This window comes from Callorhinchus milii, unplaced genomic scaffold (assembly GCF_018977255.1).
Source record: "Callorhinchus milii isolate IMCB2004 unplaced genomic scaffold, IMCB_Cmil_1.0 Scaffold2, whole genome shotgun sequence".
Lineage (NCBI taxonomy): Eukaryota > Metazoa > Chordata > Chondrichthyes > Chimaeriformes > Callorhinchidae > Callorhinchus > Callorhinchus milii.
Genome location: NW_024704743.1, coordinates 105,015,824 through 105,037,978, shown reverse-complemented (window position 1 = coordinate 105,037,978; position 22,155 = coordinate 105,015,824). Strand labels below are relative to the sequence as shown.

The window sequence follows — 22,155 nt, the reverse complement described above, 5'->3', positions numbered from 1 at the left end:
TGTGATGTTGATACTGCTGAATTTAGCATTAAAGATCATCAGCACAATATATTTGAGGGGTTTACTGGCCAAGAATATTCAGTGCAGGTGATCCCTACAAATACTGATACCAGTATTTTATTTTGAAGCATGTACATGTTTTAAAAGCAGGGCTTCAGCTGCATAGCTACAGCACAGTAGCACAATACTCTATTTCTGAATTAGGAGGTACAGGTTGTGGGCTAGTTAACGCTATGTAAGAAATATACGTGAACAGGGTTTAATTTCCGGTTTTCTTAATGGAACTTCTTGATAAATAAACCAAGTTGTACAAAATAGATGCTTTTCCATTAACTGGAAACACGTCACACCGCCCATTGAAATTCTGTTCATATGAAATTTACTTTTGGAACAAAATTCCCTTGGGTCATTGGGATTTCCACTTTATGACTTAAGAAAAACCATAAGTTTTACTCCGTTGACTCATGTGGGATATGGATTCTTTGCCACATACAAGAGACAAGCTGGGCCACATAAATTCCCCACAAGGAATTGGTAAAGCCTTGTAATCAAACATGTGGAGTCCTGTAGCTCAGTGGGTAGAGCACTCGCTTTGCAAGCGAGAGATCTGAGTTCAATTCCAGGCAGGTCAGGGCGAAACCTTGGGCAAGTTTCCTTACTCCACACTCCTAATAATAATCCCTCCAAAACAAAACAATAATAAATTGGTCATTTTCAATCTACGACTGTTTGTGGGACATTGCTGTGCGCAATTGGCTGCCGCGTTCGCCCACAAATATACAGTCAATTCACTTTACAGTGTGGTCTGTGAAGCGCTTTGGGATGTCCTCCCGACGTGAAAAGCGCTATATCAAATGCAAGGATTATTATTATTATTATTATTATCTTCAGCTCCAGTGAGTCCCAAGTTCTAACCAGACTAACTCATACTTGAGAACAACTCAACTTCCTAGTACTCTGATCTATACCAGAGGAAATTTCAATCTTGAAAGCAATGCTTATTCTAATTTTTTAAAACATGTTTACATGAAGCGGAAAATGTGCATTATATAGGTCCTCATCATTAAATCAAAACACATCAAGCCCTCCTATTCCAATTTGTTCTTTCCCGAAGATCAAACTATTAGTTTAGTCTCACTGCATGGGTTCAGGTGTATCCTTTGAGTCTGACCTTCTGTTAGAGCCAGCTTGATGCTGTGATAGGAAAATGGGAGAATGGGTATTCTGAAGAATAAAATGGACTGAAGCGCTTTTATTGTCAAAACCTCTCTTGAGTTGTGTTGTGGTAATTCATATTTTCAATTCAAATTTCCTGCCTCTTCACACAATCTAAGGCCATGTAGAAACCAAGCTTATTGATTTATCTTGTCCTTTCTCCTATTTTTTCCANTTTTTTGTGGTTTCCTCTAGCATGGGCATTGGTCTTTCCACCCAGGTTTCTCTACAAAAAACATAATATTGCATAAGAAGTTAAGCACAATCTTTATTCCACTCGAAAGGGAATTTGTGTACTCAGCCCCAGGTTTGTGAATAACCCTGTCTTGTACATTGATACATTAAAGATGGTATCAACATCTTGTAATGTGTTGTTCTATGCACATTTGTTTGTTCATAAGATATTCACCGACCATTATTTTTCATCTAAAAACAAGAGAATAAGATGGGACAGCCCCATTACTAATTCATCCTTGATGCAGCTGCACCTCATCATTAAAAACAAATATTACTTAATTGAAACAAGTTATTCAAGTAACAGACACACATGAATTCACCTCCGCATGATACATTAGCTTTCACTTTAGATTCAAACTATGACATTCATATTTAATGTTATAATGTTGAATGCATAAATGGAGATGGGTGTTAATTTAAGAAAGTGTAAAGTATAAAGAATTAAAATACTATGGAAGACTTGGCAGTAATTGTCTGTAATGTTGAGAATTACTTTTTTATATACAAAACATCCCAGTTAATCGTCCTAGGATTTAAGTAGCATTTCTGTATTAAAATAAAATGTTTAACCAGAAAAAAAACAACTCTGTTCCAAGCCTATTGTGATTGGCAAGTTATGTAGGTTTCTTGGATTCAGTTTTGTAATACTCAGCAGCAATATCTGTACGGTAGTACATTTTTGCAGTGGTTGTATGAAAGGAAAAAGGTGCATTTTGCAAGCTGCCAGAGTGAGATCTAAAAAGCATCTTTGTAATGGGTTCCTGTATGAAACAGGAATGTTAACCTTCTTGCAGCAGGAAGGGCTAAACTCTGTTCCATCTGTATTACTGCAGAAATGTTTTTGCTACAATGCAAATAAGTTGTCTTATTCATGCTTTGCCACAGCGCATCCATTTGGCAGTGTGCGGCAAAGGAGGGGGTGGACAGAGTGATTAATGCGGCGCCAAACTTAATTCTGTCCTTTTTTAAGGTGGTGCACCTGCTCAGCTATCACATCACACAATACTCTCCTCGGGGGAGTATGTCTGTGCATATGTCCAATTTTCTTTCTGTTAACTTCTTGAAAGCAAACAAATGGTCCTGACTGTTTCAGAGTTCTTAGTATGCCACAGTTTTACTTTGGAACTTTTTAGTACTTAGTACGACACAGTTTTACTTCAGAATGTCCATGGTGGCATGGCAGAGATATGCACATGACAGAGTAAACTGCGGATGCAGATGAATGACAAAGTATTTGTTCCTCATTTACAAAATCAAAGATCATACCCAGTGGTTGTGATATTGCTAAGATGAATGGTAATAAGAAGAGGAAAAAGAGAGGAACAAGTTAATAATAATAAATAATCCTTGCATTTGATATAGCGCTGTTCACGTCTTCTAGACGTCCCAAAGCGGTTCACAGAATATACTGTAAAGTGAATTTTAACCATTGGAGAAGTTGAGGATGAGAAAAAGCCTTTTGACTTAACTGAAGTTTATCCTTTGTTACAACAGTATGTCCACCATTTTGACATCTAAATATCGTTAGGAAGATTAATTAAAACGATTTAAGACTTGAGGGGTCATCTTGACTCAGTTGATAACATATTTGCAGCTGAGTCATAATGTTGTGGGTTTAAACCCCATGTCGGGATTTTTAACTTGCATAGTCTGGCTGACAATCCAATGCAGTGTTGGGGGTTTGGTGCTTTGTCAGCGGTGGAAGGAAGGAAGCAGAAGGTGTTTGTTAGGGGAGATTGTCCAAAATGCATGGAGATATTAAGCAGGGTGCCACAGGAACTATATATTTTTGTCATTTACCAAGCATATAAAGCCATCTTTCTCTTCACTTCACTAGATTTCAGCACTTATTTTAGACAAAACAGGCTGATTTATATAAGCAAAAATTATATGTGCCTTGATTTATGTGTAGGTTGTTTTGTAGCATTAAACACGAGTAAAAAGGGCTTGAAAACTAGGATCCAACGTGGCTGCAAAAGGCGAAAAATCCATTGATCGGCCCTGGACCCCCGGGCCTCTAGCGGCTCCAAGACCTCTCAACTAAAACCTTAATCATTCTGAAATAATGCCTCTGCTCTCACTTGACCCCTCCACCCACCACCGCCACTGCCACCTCCAATGTAAAAGTGAGACTTAACTTATGGCTTCAACTTTCTGCTTCCAGTGGGAAGTCCTTTTGACAATTCATCTTTCATCTCACCTTTTTCATCCAATGTTATGATCCACTGTTTCAACCCCAAATTGTATCATTTTCAGTTAAAATTTCTGGTGCTGTTTTGTAGCACTCTGTTTTCATCTGAATTTTAATTTCTTCAAATTGAACACATTGAGCACCATTCCTGTACTGCACATCAAAAATCAATGTACTTTTTTCAATAGAAATTGTATCAATATGATACAAGATGAAATTGAAACGGTGAAATTTGCTTTTGGTACAGCAACACAAGTTGTGGGTGCACCAGGCGCAAACTCAAAAGACCAGATAGTAATAGCATTGTATTCATGTTTCCCCTCCCCTCTCTTTACACTAGAGATGGAGCAGGCAATGCCGTGAGTGCCAAGCCATTTAATTTTTCCAGTTTTGTTCTGACACTACAGGTACTTTGAAAGTATTAACCCAGAGTTTTGCTTGAAATCACAGCAAACAACAAAAACAGCAAACCTTGGGGCTGTTGTTCTTGAATAGGAGATATTCAGTCAGAAGGGAACAAATTAGGGTACTAATTTGTGGTATTCCCTGATAAGGAATCTGAATTGTGCAAATTGAGGCTCATTCCAGCCACCAGCAAATACTTCAATCCGACCCACTGGGTATGCGCTGCATTATAATAATTGCTGTCCTTCGGATGAGACATTAAACTGAGTACCTGTTTATTTGCTCAGGTGGATCTTCAAGATTCCTTGGTTCAAAAAGAGAAGTGAATTTCTCCCAGTGTCCTGGCATTTTTTTTTAGTCAGACGATATCTGACACATGTGATATCTGACCCATCATCACGCTTAAGAGTATCCAAACCAAGCTGAGATTTCCATGCATCTCACCAACACATGGAAATCCCAGAGATAGATTGTTGAAATGGAATGCGCACTCTCTCCCTGGAGGGACACATCCTGTTTACCTAATTCTGGAAAGTATTAGTTGCAGGTTTGCAAAAGCCAAGTCTTGGGGACCCTACAGTGTGTGTTGGGGTACTGCTGGAGTCTAACCAGCTAAAACCGCATAGCTTGCCATTGATATTGCTGTCCAGCATGCTCTCCCGCTGCTTGTCCAGCTAGGACCACCCTACTGTTAGAGCTTTGGCTTGCAGGGTTAACAGGAGCTGAGTAGGATGACTCCCTGCCCCCCCATGACTGTTCTGCCCTTCCAGCTCCTGCAGATGTGCCAGGTTGGCTGTGCTATCCTCAGCATGTAAATTGGCTGCCATAATCCCCAACATTCACTACACTTGATAGTAAATTCTGTTATTGCTTCAAGATGTCCCCCAAATGTGAATGGCGCGAAATCAAATGCGAGGGTTATTATTATTTTAACTTTGACCCTACGAACTTACATTGAAGGAAAGGTAAATATGTATTTAAGTGAGATCAAGGTTACATTCATGACAAATGAACAAATAATGCAAGGACTGGGTTCTCACTTTTTGGGCAGCTACAGTATCCAATCTGACCAACTATTTATTCAAAATTACCCCAAACAGACACACCACTTCGCTACTACACCACTCCATATAATTAATCACATATACAATGAAAATGTAGGCCTACATCCCCTTGGGGAAAGTTAAAATGTTGTATTCAGGATGCTTCAAAACCATTAAGTGCGAGCTTTTGCATGAATTCACACCAGCATCAGCAGAAGGGTAATTTGTGGCTGCTATGTTTGAATAGTAATATTCAATCATCAACAAAATGGATGATGAGAATTCTACTCTGTCTTACAACGTGTGTAACTTCAAAGCAAAAGCAACTCTGGTTCAACATCTTCAGCTCCAAGAGACCTGGGTTAAATGTAATCTAGTGAAGTGGAGGGTACTCCTCTCGGGTTAAGAGATTATAATGGGTTATTGGTAATGCTGGTATGTATAATTGGTGGTGACCTGCATGTTTTCCGACCTGGGAGTATTCACTGCTGTCACACAGAGCCAAGATTAAAATAACAGAGCAGTCGAGTTGGCATTTGCATTTTGAAGTTAATTGTGAAGCAATAAACAGGACTTTTAGTATCACAGAGTATTGTCTGTGATACGTTTGTTCTGCAGACTTTTACCCTTTATCTTCTACATCTTGCAGAGAATGAATTGCAACATTACCTGTTAAAGCAGACGTGGACACAGGGGCACGGCGAGAGGGTTGGCTACCCTGAAACACTGGATAACTGCAACAGCAAACAGTCGAGGGTGGGTCTCAGTGCTTTTGTGAACTTTTTCATCTCTGTGTATGTTCAGTGGCACACTCACAGCTCTGGAAGGGCTTTTGTTGTGAGCACATAATAATTTAGTACACAAAAAAATGTTCAGTTCATTCATTTTCAGGCATTGACATGTACACTGTAACTCCAAGTATGGATTGTCTGGCCTTATTGGATAACACGCTTGATGGTCAAATGGTAAGACAAGACAGATGATCAGATTGGTCACATTTTAACCTGGCTTTATCTGGTATACATACACATCCAAGTCTGGAATTGTTAAAAAAAAACAGAGAGAGCTGGGAAAACTCAGCAGTTCAGTCACAATCTATGTAGAAAGGAAAGTCAGTCAACGTTTCGAGTCTACGACTCTTCGTCACAATTGTCTGGAATTGTTAAATCACTTTTATATATGTCAGATATTTATGATGGGGGTGGGGCGTCAAAATACTTTTAGTGTATTTCTTTTAGGTAGGTTTGTAGATTTGTGGAAAATATAGCATAAAATAAACCCATCAAATTCATGCTGGTGTCAGCTTACCCACTGGAGCTATATGCTCCAATTCTCATTCCCTCCTCTTTCCCCATGACCCTTAGATTATTTCTCTTCAAATACTTAAGTATTTTTATGAGACTATTATCTTCATCTTCACAATTGTCATTGTTTCTCTCTCCACACCAGCATTTGATCCTATGACTTTCTCCATCTGTTTTGCCTGGTGTTGCATTAGGTGGTGCCTTTACCCATTGGGTGCGGGGGAGGTTGAGATGATTTTCTGTCTTGGGCTACGTAGTTTGTGTTGGCTAAATTCTGATGCAAATTCTTCACTGCTAAGAAAATGAATCTTTCAAATACGTTGGTACAGTTTGCCATGGCAAACCTACTCTCAGCCTCCGTTAAGGGTGTCTGGCAACAAGACAGACAGAGAAACGAAAGAGCGCTGGGACTGGCAGCAAAGTCTATTAGGATATTTGCACCATAGAAATACAATTGCTCACCTCGGCTTTCTCTTTTTTGACAACAGGAGCTGGCCAGAGTTAAATATTTGTACATGCATTAAATGGAACTCTTAAGTATGTAGTATTCTTTGCCATATGTTTTGTGGAGCAATTTTACCCTTTGATAATTGCATCCGAATGATGCCCATTTTACATGTACCGCAGACAATGTGGGTCATGACATTTTAAGCAAAGTTTCCTGGTGTACTGTAATGCTCAGATACTATAGAGTTGGATAAAGAGGTCGAACCACAGAAGATGACTTCATTTACGTTATCATCTACACAAACCAAATGGTGGGCTAGTCATCATTTAATATTCAGTGCAAAAATGTGCAAGTCAACCTCAAAGAGTTGATATTGTAAGATTATTGTATTTCACTGTTTGCCTTATGTTCAGTTTGTTTTGTTGTTTTTTAAATGTATAAACATATAAGTATATTTATATCAGAGGCCTGAAGTTTCTCATGGCCATCAGTGGAAGATTGTGCAATGTTTTGGCAATTTCTTATATTCAATGTTAATTTGAAAGCTTTCCAATCTTAAATTTTAAGACAGTGGTCATATGGCTAAGGCTATCGGAAAGGTTGTGCTCTATTGAATAGAGCTAAAATAGGCTATTTTGACTGTATGCAAACAGAGAACAGATGCACTCCAGCAACGAATCTTGCCTCTCCCAGTAGTTTAGGAGATCTTTAATTGTATTTGTGTGTCAAAGCATTTTTTTATGATTGAGTGGAACAGATTTTTTATTCACAGAAAAGCTACTCACAACTAACAAAACCGTAGAGTTCATTTGACCTGATTTTTGTTTTCCTGCAGACATCACAGAGCCACTCTTCTTTTGTCTGTTTACCATAATGCGGTGGTTTGTGAAATTAAGGATGGGTTGTTGTGTACCGTTATAACAAGAATGACAATGAATTGCGATTGAAAGATTCATAGACATAGCAAACAGATCACAATACTGCTAATTCTGCTTGCAATAAAATACGCTGGTTGCATTTTTTTTAATAGTTTCATTTATGAAGACCAGTTGTTAAAATCACTCTAAGTGCTGCACGTGAACTACTGAAAGAAAATGAATAAATGGTATATATTGGTTTAACAGCACATAATATAGTGTGTTGGGGAGTTCTTTCTCTCAATAGACCATAGTAATCAAAAGTAATGAACCTATTATGCGCAGGGCCTCAGAGAGCATTGTATTGCCATACGAGTGCAGTGCACAAAAGGTTTATTAAAGGAAATTAAGGTCCATCATAGCCACACCTGCTCCCCTATTATAAATCTAATACAGGTCAGTGCTTTCAATCACAACACAACATTAGATAAAAGAGTCATGTTTCCCATTTAAACTAAGGTAACCACACATCTTGTTCACTCAGTTGCTTTTGGTGAATGCAAAAATTAGAGATGACCTTCATCCAGCGAGGATTCAGATGAGTTTGGTGAAAGCAGTGCATAATACAGTGCAAAAGCTATCAGTCTGCAAAGTATTTGTTTAGTTTATTATTTGTTTAATGTAAGGTAGATACCAGGAATAATTGCAAGTGGTTGTCACTAATATCTCTCACCACATTACAGATGGACACAGACAGTGAAGAAAAGAGACTGCGCACACGCTCAAAAGGATCTAGGGGTGAGTTGCTGAATAGGACTTAAATCTCTTTGCTTGGTGCCTTGGAACACAGACTGGTTCCTGTGGAGATCCCCTGATGGGTTAGCACTGAATTAATATTGGCTTTTCCAAACGCGATACATTCAGCAAAAAAGGTCTATTCATCAAAAGTGAATACACTGCAGCAGTCGGGGTGATTTTGACTCACATTTTACTCATTCTGCTGTCAAACCTAAAAGGGACAAATAATGAACAACATAACAATTTGCTTGTTATGGGTACTCTGGTATGTAAAGTTTAAACTAGGCGTTTAAACTATAATAATTTTATCCTTCGTAAATGACATATTCACCTAATAGCGGCATGGAAATGTCTGTTTGTTGGTAAGAATATTGACAGTTTTGGAGTTATTTTCAACTGCTGGCAATAGCTATTTCCTATAGATGCATTCAATTCTTACTATTGAAGCTAGGTATTGAATAACCAACTTTTCTTCTGCTTTTCCAATCATCTGCAGAGCAAGACTAACTGTGTTTAGCAGGCATTTGGCTGGGGAGATGGAGGTCGTAACAAAGATATTGCATTTGTTCCCATGAGATCAAGCAAGCTGTATTCCTTTTGATAGTTCAGAACCACAGTCACCAGTCATATCCCTTAATGGTTTCTCTATAGAGAAATGCATTTATTTGCGTTTCGAACCAATTTGTGCTATTTGCTTCAATGACCTTCCCAGTAAATTATTCCACAAACTATTACCCATCCTGTGAAAATGTTCAGTCTAACGTCCCTTCTTACTTCTAACTTCCAACTGTAAAACAAAATGGTACCAGCCCTATGTTGGGAGATTGCAAAGATTTGTTGGCTGAATGACCTTTTTCTGTGTTATATATTTTTCAATAATTTTCCAGAATTTCTCTTGATCTTTTGTTGGAGGTAAGTTAGCTCCTTGGCAGTCCTTAGGAATCTCTCATGAATTCTGTGAATATTCAACATTGTCAGTAAAAACAGCAGTAATTTTGGTTCCCATCTCTAATCTTGTTACTGTCAGAAATTAAACCCCTTTGCTCTCATGAATATAGTGATGTGGAGCCGGAAGACAGTTGATACAGCACTTAACATTTGTACCACTTTAAAACCAGGGAGAATAACCAATATTGCCTTGCCGCATGCACTGAACACCAAATTTGAGTGGATATTTTTATTCCTTATGAAAGAACCGGTCAAATGAATAGTTTATTAAAATAATAGTAAAACGTTCTCAGAGTTTGAATGGACATCAGGGGAGCAAGCCAGATAGTGTAAGGAGAGGTACTCCACCCCTGTTATAGTGCTCTCTGAGTTGGTCTTTACTGCTCTTATGGGCACATGTTGTCTGAATCTTCTGTAGGCCAAAAGGAACAGTCAGGTCAGAGGGATCTACATTTATCCATAGGGCAGTATTAAGGCTGTTTATTTACAAATCTGAGATTATCTTGTTTCAGTGGAAGCCAAAGAGCTTTCACAAATGGACACCCACTCATATACAGAGGGCACTTGTTTCACTTGTCCTTAACTGAGAATTTAAGGGTTTTTTGGTCAGCTAAGGCCGGGTTTTAGGGATCCTGCTGGAGTTTAACGAGCTAAAACTTGCCATTGCGAACAACTGTATGTTTCCCACTGCTTGTTAAGTCAGGTGAGAGCTTTGACTTGCAGGGTTAACAGCCTTCAGTTTGGAAATATCTTGTGACGTTTGTGTTTGAACCCTGCTGTGTCGTGATAGAGTATCCATCTGGTTGTTGTTACCTTGTGGTTGTATGACTTTTGTTGTATTGGGGTATATGTCTAATTCATTAATTTATTGCCATTGAGTGGTGGAATGTAGATTTGACATTTGTTTTGTCGTGGTAGATCGTTTCTGTCTGCCTAGTAGTGAAAAATTACAATAATAAAATAATTTATTTTAACATTTATCATAAATTATAATCATTTATAAATATTATAATAATATTATTACAATGGCTGTTGTATGTGAATACTGAGTTAATTCATGTTTAGTGGTGGGGTGTCCTCTGATTCACACTGTGACAAACGTTTTTCAGACTCTCAACTCTGTCTTAATGATTAGACAAGTTAGAGCTCTTCAGTCTTGAGTGAAAACGACTCAGAGATATATGACATTTTAAATATCATTTAAAAAGAAAACTAAGAACAATACTTTAGGATGCATCAAGACAGTAAAACAAGAAGACACACAGGTGTAGAGTTGTAAAGGGCAATTTCAGCACAGTCATCAGGTGATGTTTCTTTACCCACAGAGTAACTAATGACTGGAGCTAGGTACAACAGAGTCCATTCCAATCTATGACATGAATCGTTATTGAGAAATCCTGTTTGAAACCTTTCTGCTTTAGACCTCAATGTGAGCGAAAATCTTAAAAAATCATATGTGGCCATTGTGAAATAATCGAGTGGTACCAAGGTTTTCCTTTGAGTTTAACACGTAAAATATTTTGAATGGTATGTTGTGCCATTCATGCACTGTAAAATCAATACATTTTACCCTCCTGTCTCTTCCACAACTATTTAATGCTAAATCCCATTGCAGCGTGGAAAATTGTGCAAGAGATTATGAAATCTTCAAATAATTGAGTTACAGATTCTATTTTGGGAAGGTTGATTGAAATTCCTCTTTTTTCACCCACTATTAAATTGTACAGTGATTTAAAAACTGCATTCAATAGAGATGTAAAGTACCTTTACATAATTGCTGCATTCCACAATTGAATCAGTGAGAAGAGAAAAATAAACTTGTAAAGTAATTTTTAATTATTTGTATATTGAAATAAATGGAATGGCTGATTACATGGCATTGCATAAACCTGTGGAAAACAAATAAGAAATGGAAAGATTGTTGCTGCGCTAGGACTGTGCTGAAACTGTTCTTTACTGTTCTTTACCACCATCTTCTACCGCCCTTGGAAGAAGTTACCCCCACAATCCCTAACCGATGCCTTGGAGTCCTCTGAACTCCTCTCCCTCTGGCCTTCAACCCTCACCGACCCCTCTTCTCCTCTCTCCCTCCTCCACAATATCCTCTCCTCCACACTCGATACTCTTGCCCCCATCACTTCCCGCACTGTCTCCTACTCCCGCTCCTCCCCCTGGTACACCACCCACCTCCGCTCACTGAAATGCCAGGTGCGGGCTGCTGAGCGCACCTTTGTCAAATCTGGCCTAACGGTCCACCGACAAATCTGGCTGGACCTCCTCAAAATTTACCGCTCCACTCTAGCCTCGGCCAAGTCGTCCTTCTACTCCAGGATAATCCTGGAGGCGAAGAACAACCCCAGGCTACTGTTTTCCACCACATCCCGACTCCTCCGTCCCCCCCGCCACCCCGCGCAGGTCATCTCCTCCAACCTTCACTGCGAGGAGATGCTGGATTTCCTTGAATCCAAGATCAAGGGAATCCGCTCCGCGGTCACTTCCCCTCCAACTTCCACCCACCACCCACCCCTTCCCTCCCACACTCCGACTCCTACCCATCCTCCCCTACACACCTTCGTACCCGTTTCCCCACCCTCTGTCACTGAACTCATCCTATCCCTAAAACCAACCACCTGCTCCCTTGACCCCATCCCCACTCCACTCCTTATCTCCCAGCTCCATTTTCTTGCCCCACACATCACTGACATCATAAACCTGTCCCTCTCCTCTGGCTCTGTCCCCATTCCATTAAAAACTGCCATCATCACGCCCACCCTGAAAAAACCCTCCCTTGATGCGTCGCAGCTATCAAGCTACCGGCCCATCTCCAACCTCCCCTTTCTCTCCAAGGTCTTGGAAAGAGTTGTCGCCTCCCAACTGCGCTCTTTCCTCTCCACCCATTCTCTTTTTGAACCCCTTCAGTCAGGTTTCCGTGCTGCTCATAGCACAGAAACTGCCCTGGTCAAGGTCACCAATGATATCCTGACCATCTGTGACCAGGGCTCCCTCTGTCTCCTCGTCCTCCTCGACCTATCGGCAGCATTCGATACGGTCGACCACGCTATCCTACTCCACCGCTTGTCCTCCCACCTCAACCTTCAAGGCACTGTCCTTGAATGGTTTAGCTCTTACCTTTCCCACCGTCTTCACTTCGTCTCAACGAATGGCTTCTCCTCCACCCCCCGTACTGTCTCATGTGGTGTCCCTCAGGGCTCTGTCCTCGGTCCCCTCCTCTTCACCCTCTATATGCTCCCCCTTGGTGACATCATCCGCAAACATGGGGTTAACTTCCACATGTATGCGGATGACACCCAACTCTACCTTTCCTCCTCTACTCTCAACTCCACGACCACCGATGTCCTGACAGCCTGCCTGTCCGACATCGAGTCCTGGACGAGAGACAACTTTCTTCAGCTCAACGTGCGAAAAACCGAGGCCCTCCTGATTGGCTCACGTCAGCGCCTCCGCACCTCAGGCGCTGACACCATCAGCATCCAAGGCTGCACTCTCCACCTCTCAAAGCCAGTCAGGAACCTCGGCGTTTTGTTCGACCCTGAGCTGTCCTTTCTCCCTCACATCCGCACCACAACTGGCACCGCCTTCCATCACCTCCGGAATATCGCCAGATTACGGCACTACCTCACCCCTCACGCTGCTGAAACCCTGGTTCACGCCTTTGTCACCTCAAGGCTGGACTATGGGAACTCTCTCCTCGCCGGCCTTCCCGCCACCTCCCTCCACAAGCTGCAGGTCATTCAGAACTCTGCAGCTCGTGTACTGTCCCGCACCAGGCTTCGGGACCACATCACTCCCACCCTCGCTCGCCTCCACTGGCTCCCCATCCCCCAGAGGATTGATTTCAAGATCCTCATCCTCACCTACAAGGCCATTCACGGCCTTGCTCCCTCCTACCTCTCCAACCTACTATCCCCCTACCTACCTGCCCGTACCCTCCGTTCCTCTGGCTCCGGTCTGCTCCACGTCCCCCGCCCCAACCGCCCTACTATCGGTGGTCGGGCCTTCAGCCTCTCAGCCCCCAGGCTCTGGAACTCCATCCCCCAGTGCCTTCGCCTTGCTTCCTCCCTTTCCTCCTTCAAGGCCGGTCTCAAAACCTTTCTCTTTGACCGTGCCTTCAGCTCCCCTCTCGACTCTCTTCCCCCTCCTCGCTCCCTCCCTTCCCTCCCCTCACCCTGACCATTTCCCCCCTCCTCTCTCCCTCCCTTCCCTCCCCTCACCCTGACCATTTCCCCCCTGCTCGGGTCATGACCCAACTGTGCAGCGCCTTGGGACGTCCTCCTGACGTGAAAGGCGCTCTATAAATGGAATCTTGTTGTTGTTGTTGTTGTTGTTGTTTACTGATTGATTTGAAGATGCTCACCCTCACATGTAAATCCTTCACGCCTAGCTCCTCCTTACCTCTCTTACCTGCTTGTACTCCACTCCTCTGCCTGTCCCCTTCACTTATCTGGCATGTCCTTCACCCCCCAACCTCCTCCAAACCTCCACCAGTAGCTGTGTCTTCAATCACTGAACACCTAATCTTTGGAACTCTCTGCCTCAATCGCTCTGCATCGCCCTCTCTTTATCTTTATGTCATCACTCCTCCACCATCTCCCTTGCTCAGCGTCCAACCGCACCATTGTGCAGCTCTGAGATATAATCCTGTGTCAAGGTTGCTATGTAAATGCAAGTCGTTGTTGTTGTACTGAAACATGGAACAGAATTTGATAATTCCTCCTGAGGTTAATATTAGTGAGGTAGATGTGAATACAAGCCATTGTAGTGACTATTTATATAGGGAAGCACAGCAGTCATTTGCACACAGAAAGATCCCACAAGGCATGCGATGAATTACCAATTTATTTGGCTGATTGCTAACTGGGACGTCAGAAGAAATTCCCTTTACTTTCCAAATAGTGTTATAGTACCTGATGAGCACATGGACTAGTGCTGTGCTGCACTGGCAGGGTGAATGGTTCTTTTCCACATGTACATGGTGGAATGTGTAGGGTTCAGGCTTCATGTCATCAGAATCAGGACACAGCACTGATCGAGAGGAAAGCTGGATCCACTGTACAAATTTCAGTGTAAATCGAGTTTTTACTCTTGAAATTACTCTTGAATTGGCATTGTAATTACTCTTGAATTGGAATTGCTGTGAACTAAGATCACCTGTGATTTTTACACTATTTTGCCTGCACAGCTTGAGCTCTTGTAATGAAAGTGTAAACTTACCTATTTTATTCTGCTGTTCCCTCTGTTGACAGTTGCAGTGGAGCCTGGGATACAGGAGCTGAGGTAAGGATGCTGCAGATCTTGTATCTGATGCTGACAATTGACATAATCAGAGTTATTGATTGATAACCAAGTTGCATTGTGGATTGCAGTCACCCCAAAAGCCCAGATTCCAACATTTGGATCGTGTTGCTGTCTGAATCTGATATCTTGAGTTTCTAGTTTATATAGAAACAGGAACAAATATGCACATTTATATGAAATTTAAATTTTATTGATAGAATTAAGCCTTAATTATTGATTGCTTTTAATTCTAAGCGCCCCCTCTAAAATGCTCTGCTGGCTCTGTTCATGCTTTTAAAAGAATTTACATCAAATCTGAAATGAAATGTTATAAGTTTCCCTCCAAAGTAATAATGGCCTCAATTACGTTTGAGCAAAAACTACCTGAATGATGGAACAATGGAGAAATAGACTGATAAATTAACATGTAGAGGAAAATGTAATCAGATTTATTGTGCAGCCAGACAATGAACATTTACTGATCATTATTTATATTATGTACATACACAGTGCACCCCATCATAGCATGCTACATTATAACATAAGTATAATGAAGTTTCACTGGGTCCCCATTCACTGCAATGCATGGACTTCATGGCTGTTTATGTGATGTGTGTGCAAACAGCTTTGCTCCTGAAACCAACTCTTGCTCCGAAACATTGCCAGACTCCGCCACTGCCTCACGCCTCAGGCTGCCGAAACCCTCACCAACGCATTCGTCAGATCAAGGCTCGACTACGGGAACTCCCTCCTCATCGGCCTTCCCAACTCTTCCCTTCACAAGCTACAGACCATCCAAAACTCTGCAGCTTGTGTACTCTTGAGCACCAGGCTCCGCGACCCCATCACTCCCACCCTCACCTGACTCTACTGACTCCCCATCCCCCAGCGGATCGAGTTCAAGATTCTCATCCTCACCTTTAAGGCCATCCATGGCCTTGCTCCCTCCTACCTCTCTGACCTGCTGACTCCCTACCAACCTGCCCGCTCCCTCCATTCAGCAGGCTCCGGCCTGCCCCATGTCTCCTGCCCGACCCACCCTACCATCGGTGGCCGGGCTTTCAGCCTCTCTGCCTCCACACTCTGGAACTCCATTCCACGGTCCCTTCACCTCGCTTCCTCCCTTGCCTCCTTCAAGGCCGGTCTCAAGACCTTTCTCTTTGACCGTGCCTTTGGTCTCCCACCTCTCTGCCTTCTCTCACTCCTACACCACCCCTCTCCCATGTTCGGGCCCCAACACCTGACTGTACAGCGCTTTGGGGACGTCCTCCCGACGTGAAAGGCGCTCTATAAATGTAATTTTGTTGTTGATGTTGGGGAAGTTAGAACAACGAAGCTCCATCAATATTCACACTCTCTGGATATCCATTTGTGTTGCTTGTTGAAGGCAGATCACTGCCAAAATAAAGGTGATTCATCACCAAACATGCAGTTTAGTATAATCACAGCTGGGTTAAATGTTGCTCAGCTAAATCCAATTGATTTCTCTTCCAGATGGGATGATGTACTGGAATAATGAGGCATAAACTGTGTTCGGAAATTGTTTTGAAAATAAGTAGATGGAACAAACCAGTTGACATCAGGTTTGGGCCTGGCATATTGTCTAAGTAGTCTATACATAGTAACTAGTGGTATACAGATTATAATTTAGGTTTATTATCCATCCATCACTGTAAGTACTGAAGAATGTTTGTTAGTCTGTCTAATCTGCATTTGTGATACATTATTTGTTAGAAAGCCACCACATTTTGACAGATTAGGACACAATTTGCAATGGAGCTGACTACATTGCCTCTTCATAATATTTATCATTCTTTTCTTGCATGTATAAGGTACTGAGAAAATGACAGATAGTTTGTTGAATGATTACAAGGAATAATAAGTCCCTTAAATGATGCTAACCTACGTTTGGCCATAATGCTGACTATAATTTCACCAGATGTTATTGTCAGCGTTCGCTTTTTCTACATTTATTACTGATAAGAGCAGAATTAAATAAGAATAAATTGACAGTATGCAAGTAATAATTCAATAATTTGGCAACCAAATTAAAAGCAGCTACTGAATTGAGGAGAGAGTAGGAACATGTGTTTTAATAAGGACGATCAATGGACTAGTAGGTTCAGTAGCCAGAATATAATTTTAAATATCAGCACAGACCAGCATATGAAAGAGTTAATTATTTCTCTGTTCAATCATGCCATTTATCATCTGGATATTGTAATCTCTAGTATGCTTCATACATTTAATGTTTGTCCCAAAGCTGTTTTTCTCCTCTCTCCCAATGTAAAACATTCCATGTGTGATTTTACTCTGGTGGGCAATGTGTGGCCAGTTTTTACACATGGGTGAAAACACACATGTGCAAAATGCAAATGTAGACACAAATGTGCAGGTCTTCAACTCTTACTTCTCTGATTTCTTGTGGGAAAAACAGTCACACTTTCCTTCGCTGTTTCTCTTGGTACATTAATAAAGCTATGTGCGTCCATCTTGACCCACTGCAGAGTTTTCTGTTGTTGGGCCAAGCACGTTTTCATGGTGTGTTTAACCTATGAGAAAATGATCTACAAAGCTTGGTTGTAAACTTAACCCACATAAACAATTCAAGAGGACTGAAGAAGTTAATCTCACACACAGACATGCACAGAGGAAGGAAACAGTGAAGGGACCTGCAATTATACACTCACCCTGATCAGTGAGTAAAGCTAAGAAATACACCAGAGAACTTCCTTGAACATGAAAGGAAAATTTAGCATCTTATGGTTTTCACCATTGAAATTAAAATTCCATTACTAGAGATACATTGTAAATGTAAAATGTCACTGAACAACTAGAATCCAGAGATCAGCATGCTGCTCAGTTTCCATGGACTTCAGAGATTGCTGGTTAGGTATGCACTTCGGCTGTTGATTGTTTAAAACAGATAAATGCAAGGTACCAAGTAGGAATAAGAAACACATGTACTTCATGGATAAGATATAATTTGCCGAAGGGGAATCTGAAAGAGACTTGGGCTTGTTATTGCTAGGTACTGTTAATTGACTTGTCGCTCACCATGTCAAAACAGTGTGAGGCAGCAATAAACAAGGCAAGCAGGATGCTGGGCTATATTACTAAATTAGTTCAGTTCAGATTTCCAGAAGTCATATACAGGCTGCAGAATGCTCTTGTCAGACAATACCTAGAGTACTGCATGTAGTTCTAACACCATGGCATAAGAGGGCTACCCAGGCCCTAGAGGTAGTGTAGATGAGAGAAACATGGATGATCCCAATTTGGGGGAACGAGCTATGAAGAATGACTAAACGTGCTACGGATCTTCAGTCCTGAGAGATGACGTCTCAAAGGACACCTCATAGAGATGTATAACATTTCAAATGTGATTTGGGGATCACATAGGGGCGCACCCAGAACAATAGTCCGGGATTCAGAGAGGCAGTAGAACAAGAAAAGACATAGTTTTGGCAGTATTGTGCCCAAACTGGTTCAGCCCCATCTAGATTACTGGGTACAGTTCTAACTCTTGAGACATAAGGTGGCTGCTGAGGAGCCTTGAGGCAGCCGAGATGAGTGCAATGAGACTGATCCCCCATGTTAGAGAAATTAACTATGAGCAACAATTAGACAAACTAAGCCTGTTCAGTCTTGAAAGGAAATATTCTGCAGTATTGTCTGATTACATTTAAGTGTTCGTGAGGAATTTCAGTTCTATTTTCTTAACCCTTACAGCAGTGCTGCTGTATTTACCAGAGGTGGGAGTGGGGAGGGGGGGGGGATATATCTATCTGTGGGATCCTTTGATGTATATGGGTCTCATTTGCTGTATTATATAATGGAAATTCTTATGAAGGAATCTACTTCTAGAGCAGAGTTTCCTGAAGTTGAAGGGTCAGCATGAAGTAGGTCCAGTTATCGGAAGGAGTCCCCATTATTCTGAAGATAGCGGCCTGTTAGATAAATATTGAATGGGTTGACCACAATTTTAAACAATGTGTCAATTACAGTATAATCTCGTTATAACACGGTAGCTGGAGAGGTTTATAAAATCATAACCAGCCTTCTAACAGGGCACAATCGATGGTCAAAACACATGGCTAGCTACCTCACTGCCCATGTGCGCAGAAAGCTGACTGGCCTCTCACATGTGTGCAGAACACAGGGAGTGATGTCAGCAGTGACCTGATGACATTGTAGGTGGACATTTTTAGTGTACAGGTACCTGGCCAATGGATCCATTACACCCCATTACAAGTGCACCCACATTATAACAGGGTTATAATACAATGCAAAATTACATTATACAGGCTTTCACGTTGGGAGGACTTCCCAAGGCGCTGGACAGTCAGGGATTTGGACCCGAGTAGGGATGGGGGTGGGGGTTTGGTTGGGATCAGGGAGGGTGGATGTCAGGGAGGGTAGGAGGGTCGAAGAGGAGGGTCGAAGAGGAGGGTCGAAGAGGAGGGTCTTGAGATATGCCTTGAAAGAGGCAAGGGAATGGAAGGAGGTGAAGGGAACGTGGGATGGAGTTCCAAAGGGTAGGGGCAGAGAGGCTGAAGGGCTGACCGCCGATGGTGTGGCGAGCCAGGCAGGGGACATGGAGCAAGCTGGAGCTTGCTGAACAGAGGGAGCGAACAAGTTGTTATGGGCATAACAGGGTTATAAAGGGGTTATAATGGGGTTCTACTGTATCACTGGTGATAATTATCACGTCACGCTTTCAGCACAAAATGACAGTAATTAAGCTGCTGTGACAAGTAAGAAGCTTTTTATTGCAATATTGGTGTGTGTTTTCAAGCAATGCTGTCCATGAGCTGAAAAATGTTCAGAATCGTTCAGCTCAGTCAGGTGCGAACCTAGATGCAACAGTGGTATACAGCACAATCTTAAGCACACATACAGAAATAATGTATCTTCACATGCTTTCCACCATAACACTAAATGGAGTTTAGAAATCTGCAGTGCTTTTGGGCACACTGACAACCCAAACTGAAAGACAAAGGTTCTCCAAAAAGGTAACAGTTCGAAAATGAAATTGACTTCTGCTTGTTAGGTCCATATCTTGTTTAAATGTGATTGATAAAATTACTAGCTGTTATAACTGGAGTCAGTGGTTAGAGCACTCGCTTTGCAAGCGAGAGACCTGGGTTCGATTTCCGGCAGGGTGAAACCTTGGGCAAATTTCCTTACTCCGCACCTCTGATAATAATCCCTCAAAAACAATAATAAATTGGTCACTGTGCGCAATTGGCTGCTGCGTTTCGCCCACAAATATGCAGTCAATTCACTTTACAGTCTTCTGTGAATCGCTTTGAGACGTCTAGAAGATGTGAAAGGGGCTACATCAATTGCAAGGATTATTATTATTAAACTTGGCATTTATCAGAGTAAGTGGTATTTCTAGTGAAAGTAATGGCTCAGGTGGCGTGTGCCAGTGACTATGAATTTTCAATTATGGAACATTTCACACCTTGGAATGCATGTTTTATTCTATTGCTTGCTGCAGTAGTGTATTGAGATGTGATCAGATCACATCATATCAGACATGATAAAGTTGATGATTCACATCACGGCTGTTCATGGGGCAATATTGGTGTGTAAATTGATTGCCACATTTGCCTACACAATACACAGTTCCTACACTTTACAGCAAATCCTTTGAAATGTTTCAATGACACGATAAGGCACCTTATTAAATGCAAAGCTTATTATAGTATTGATAGTATTAAAATAATACCCTTATTTCCCAACTACATATCTAAGTATACCCAAGTCTGTCAATAGTGGTTGTACCCAAAGAATCCTAATAATAATAAAAAAACTTGCATTTCATATAGCGCCTTATCGCTTCATTGAGACTTTCAAAGCGCATCACAGGATATACTGTGAAGTGGATTGACTGTGTATTTTGTGGGCAAAACATGGCAGTCAATTTGCACACAGCAATGTCCCACAGACAGACATAGAGTGAGTGACTAATATTATTTGGGGGATTTGTTGGCCAGGACACTAGAAGAAACTCCCTTCTCTTTTCAAATGCCATGGGATCTTTAACGTCTATCTGAACAGGCAGACAGGACCTCAGTTTACCTCCCAACAATACAACACATCCCCAGAGCTACCTTGGAGTGTCACCTAAGACTGTGTGACTGTGTGACTCCACATCCCGATGTGGGGCTTGAACCCACAACTGTCTGACTCTGAGGCTAAAGTGCTAGACTGGCCAGGCTGACACACAGCAATAAACTTGAGTTTGAGTCTCCTTGGGACTAATTCGCTGATGAATCAAATCTCTGCTCTATATCTGCTCCCGATCATGGAGATTGGTGTTTGAGTGCAGCTAAAAGTGGATGGCAATTTCATTCAGTCGCTGTCCTGTGAAGCATCACTCAAATGGTCACTGTACAACTGAAACATTAAATTGAACGTTTAGTGATATCCAAGATGGCAGCAGAATTTATTTCAAATTGGCCTTAGGATAAAATCAATGTGCTGAAATTTTGAGGGGGGTGGGGAAGGTTATTCAGTTCCATTGCTAGTCTTTAGGAAATGATTTAAAGATGCAACACATCACAACAGATTCAAATAAGAGGAGAGAGTTTCTCCCGGAGTCCTGGCCAATAATCCTCCAATTAAAATTGGTCATTCACCTGATGGCTGTTTGTGGGATATTTCTGATATGAGATGTCTATCCTGTGCTATCACTTAATGTAGTATAATTGATCCGCCCCCTTATTTTGTATCTAAATGTTTTAGCTACGTTTTCAAGGCTCTTTGTGAGGGAGGCAGTGCTGCATGCAAATTGGCTGACACGTTTGCACTTTACAGAAAATCCTGTGAAGGGCTGAGATATCCTCCTGATGTCATATTCGCTATTGCCAATGTAAGGATTATTATTATTAATAACAAATTCAGTGTGATAATTATTACATCAAATTCTAGCACCAACTGTTGCATTTTCTAATCCTATAATGATGTGGAATCATAGAAAACCCCTCTCAGAAACAGGATCCTAAGCCTAATGCATCTGTACTGGTGCTTGCTCTCCCCTCTCCATCACTCACACTGGAGCTGTCTCCTCTTATCCTGTATCACTGCTCCGTCTCATACCATTGTAGGTCTCAATGATCCACGTACTAATTTAATTCCCTTTTAAATATCTCTAATTGGCTTGGCTTCAATAGTCACCTGTAGTGACACATTAGAAATCTTAATAACACTGTATATAAAAATAATCGTCTAACACACCTTTATATTTCTAGTAATAATCTTGAGTTTGAATGTCCTTGGGACCAATTCATTCAGCAATCAAATTTAATCTTTCACTATTCACCCTCTCAAACCCTTTGATAATTTTGACCATTTTTATTATAGTCCCTCTAAACCTTCTCTGCTCCGATGAGAACAGCATCAA

The 22,155-nt window shown here is 41.5% G+C and overlaps 1 protein-coding gene across 5 annotated transcripts in view; it reads left to right on the top strand.

Moving 5' to 3' along the window:
- st18 (ST18 C2H2C-type zinc finger transcription factor) overlaps positions 1-22,155 on the top strand; it is a 143,687-nt gene that overhangs the window by 79,499 nt on the left and 42,033 nt on the right. For 4 of the 5 annotated variants that reach the window (XM_042332409.1, XM_007905907.1, XM_042332407.1 and 1 more), the window contains 3 exons: positions 5,741-5,847; positions 8,444-8,498; positions 14,711-14,741. In XM_042332409.1, the coding sequence (XP_042188343.1) occupies positions 5,741-5,847; positions 8,444-8,498; positions 14,711-14,741 (193 nt within the window). The remainder of the gene's footprint in view (positions 1-5,740; positions 5,848-8,443; positions 8,499-14,710; positions 14,742-22,155) is intronic. The other variant, XM_042332410.1, reaches the window with a different exon arrangement.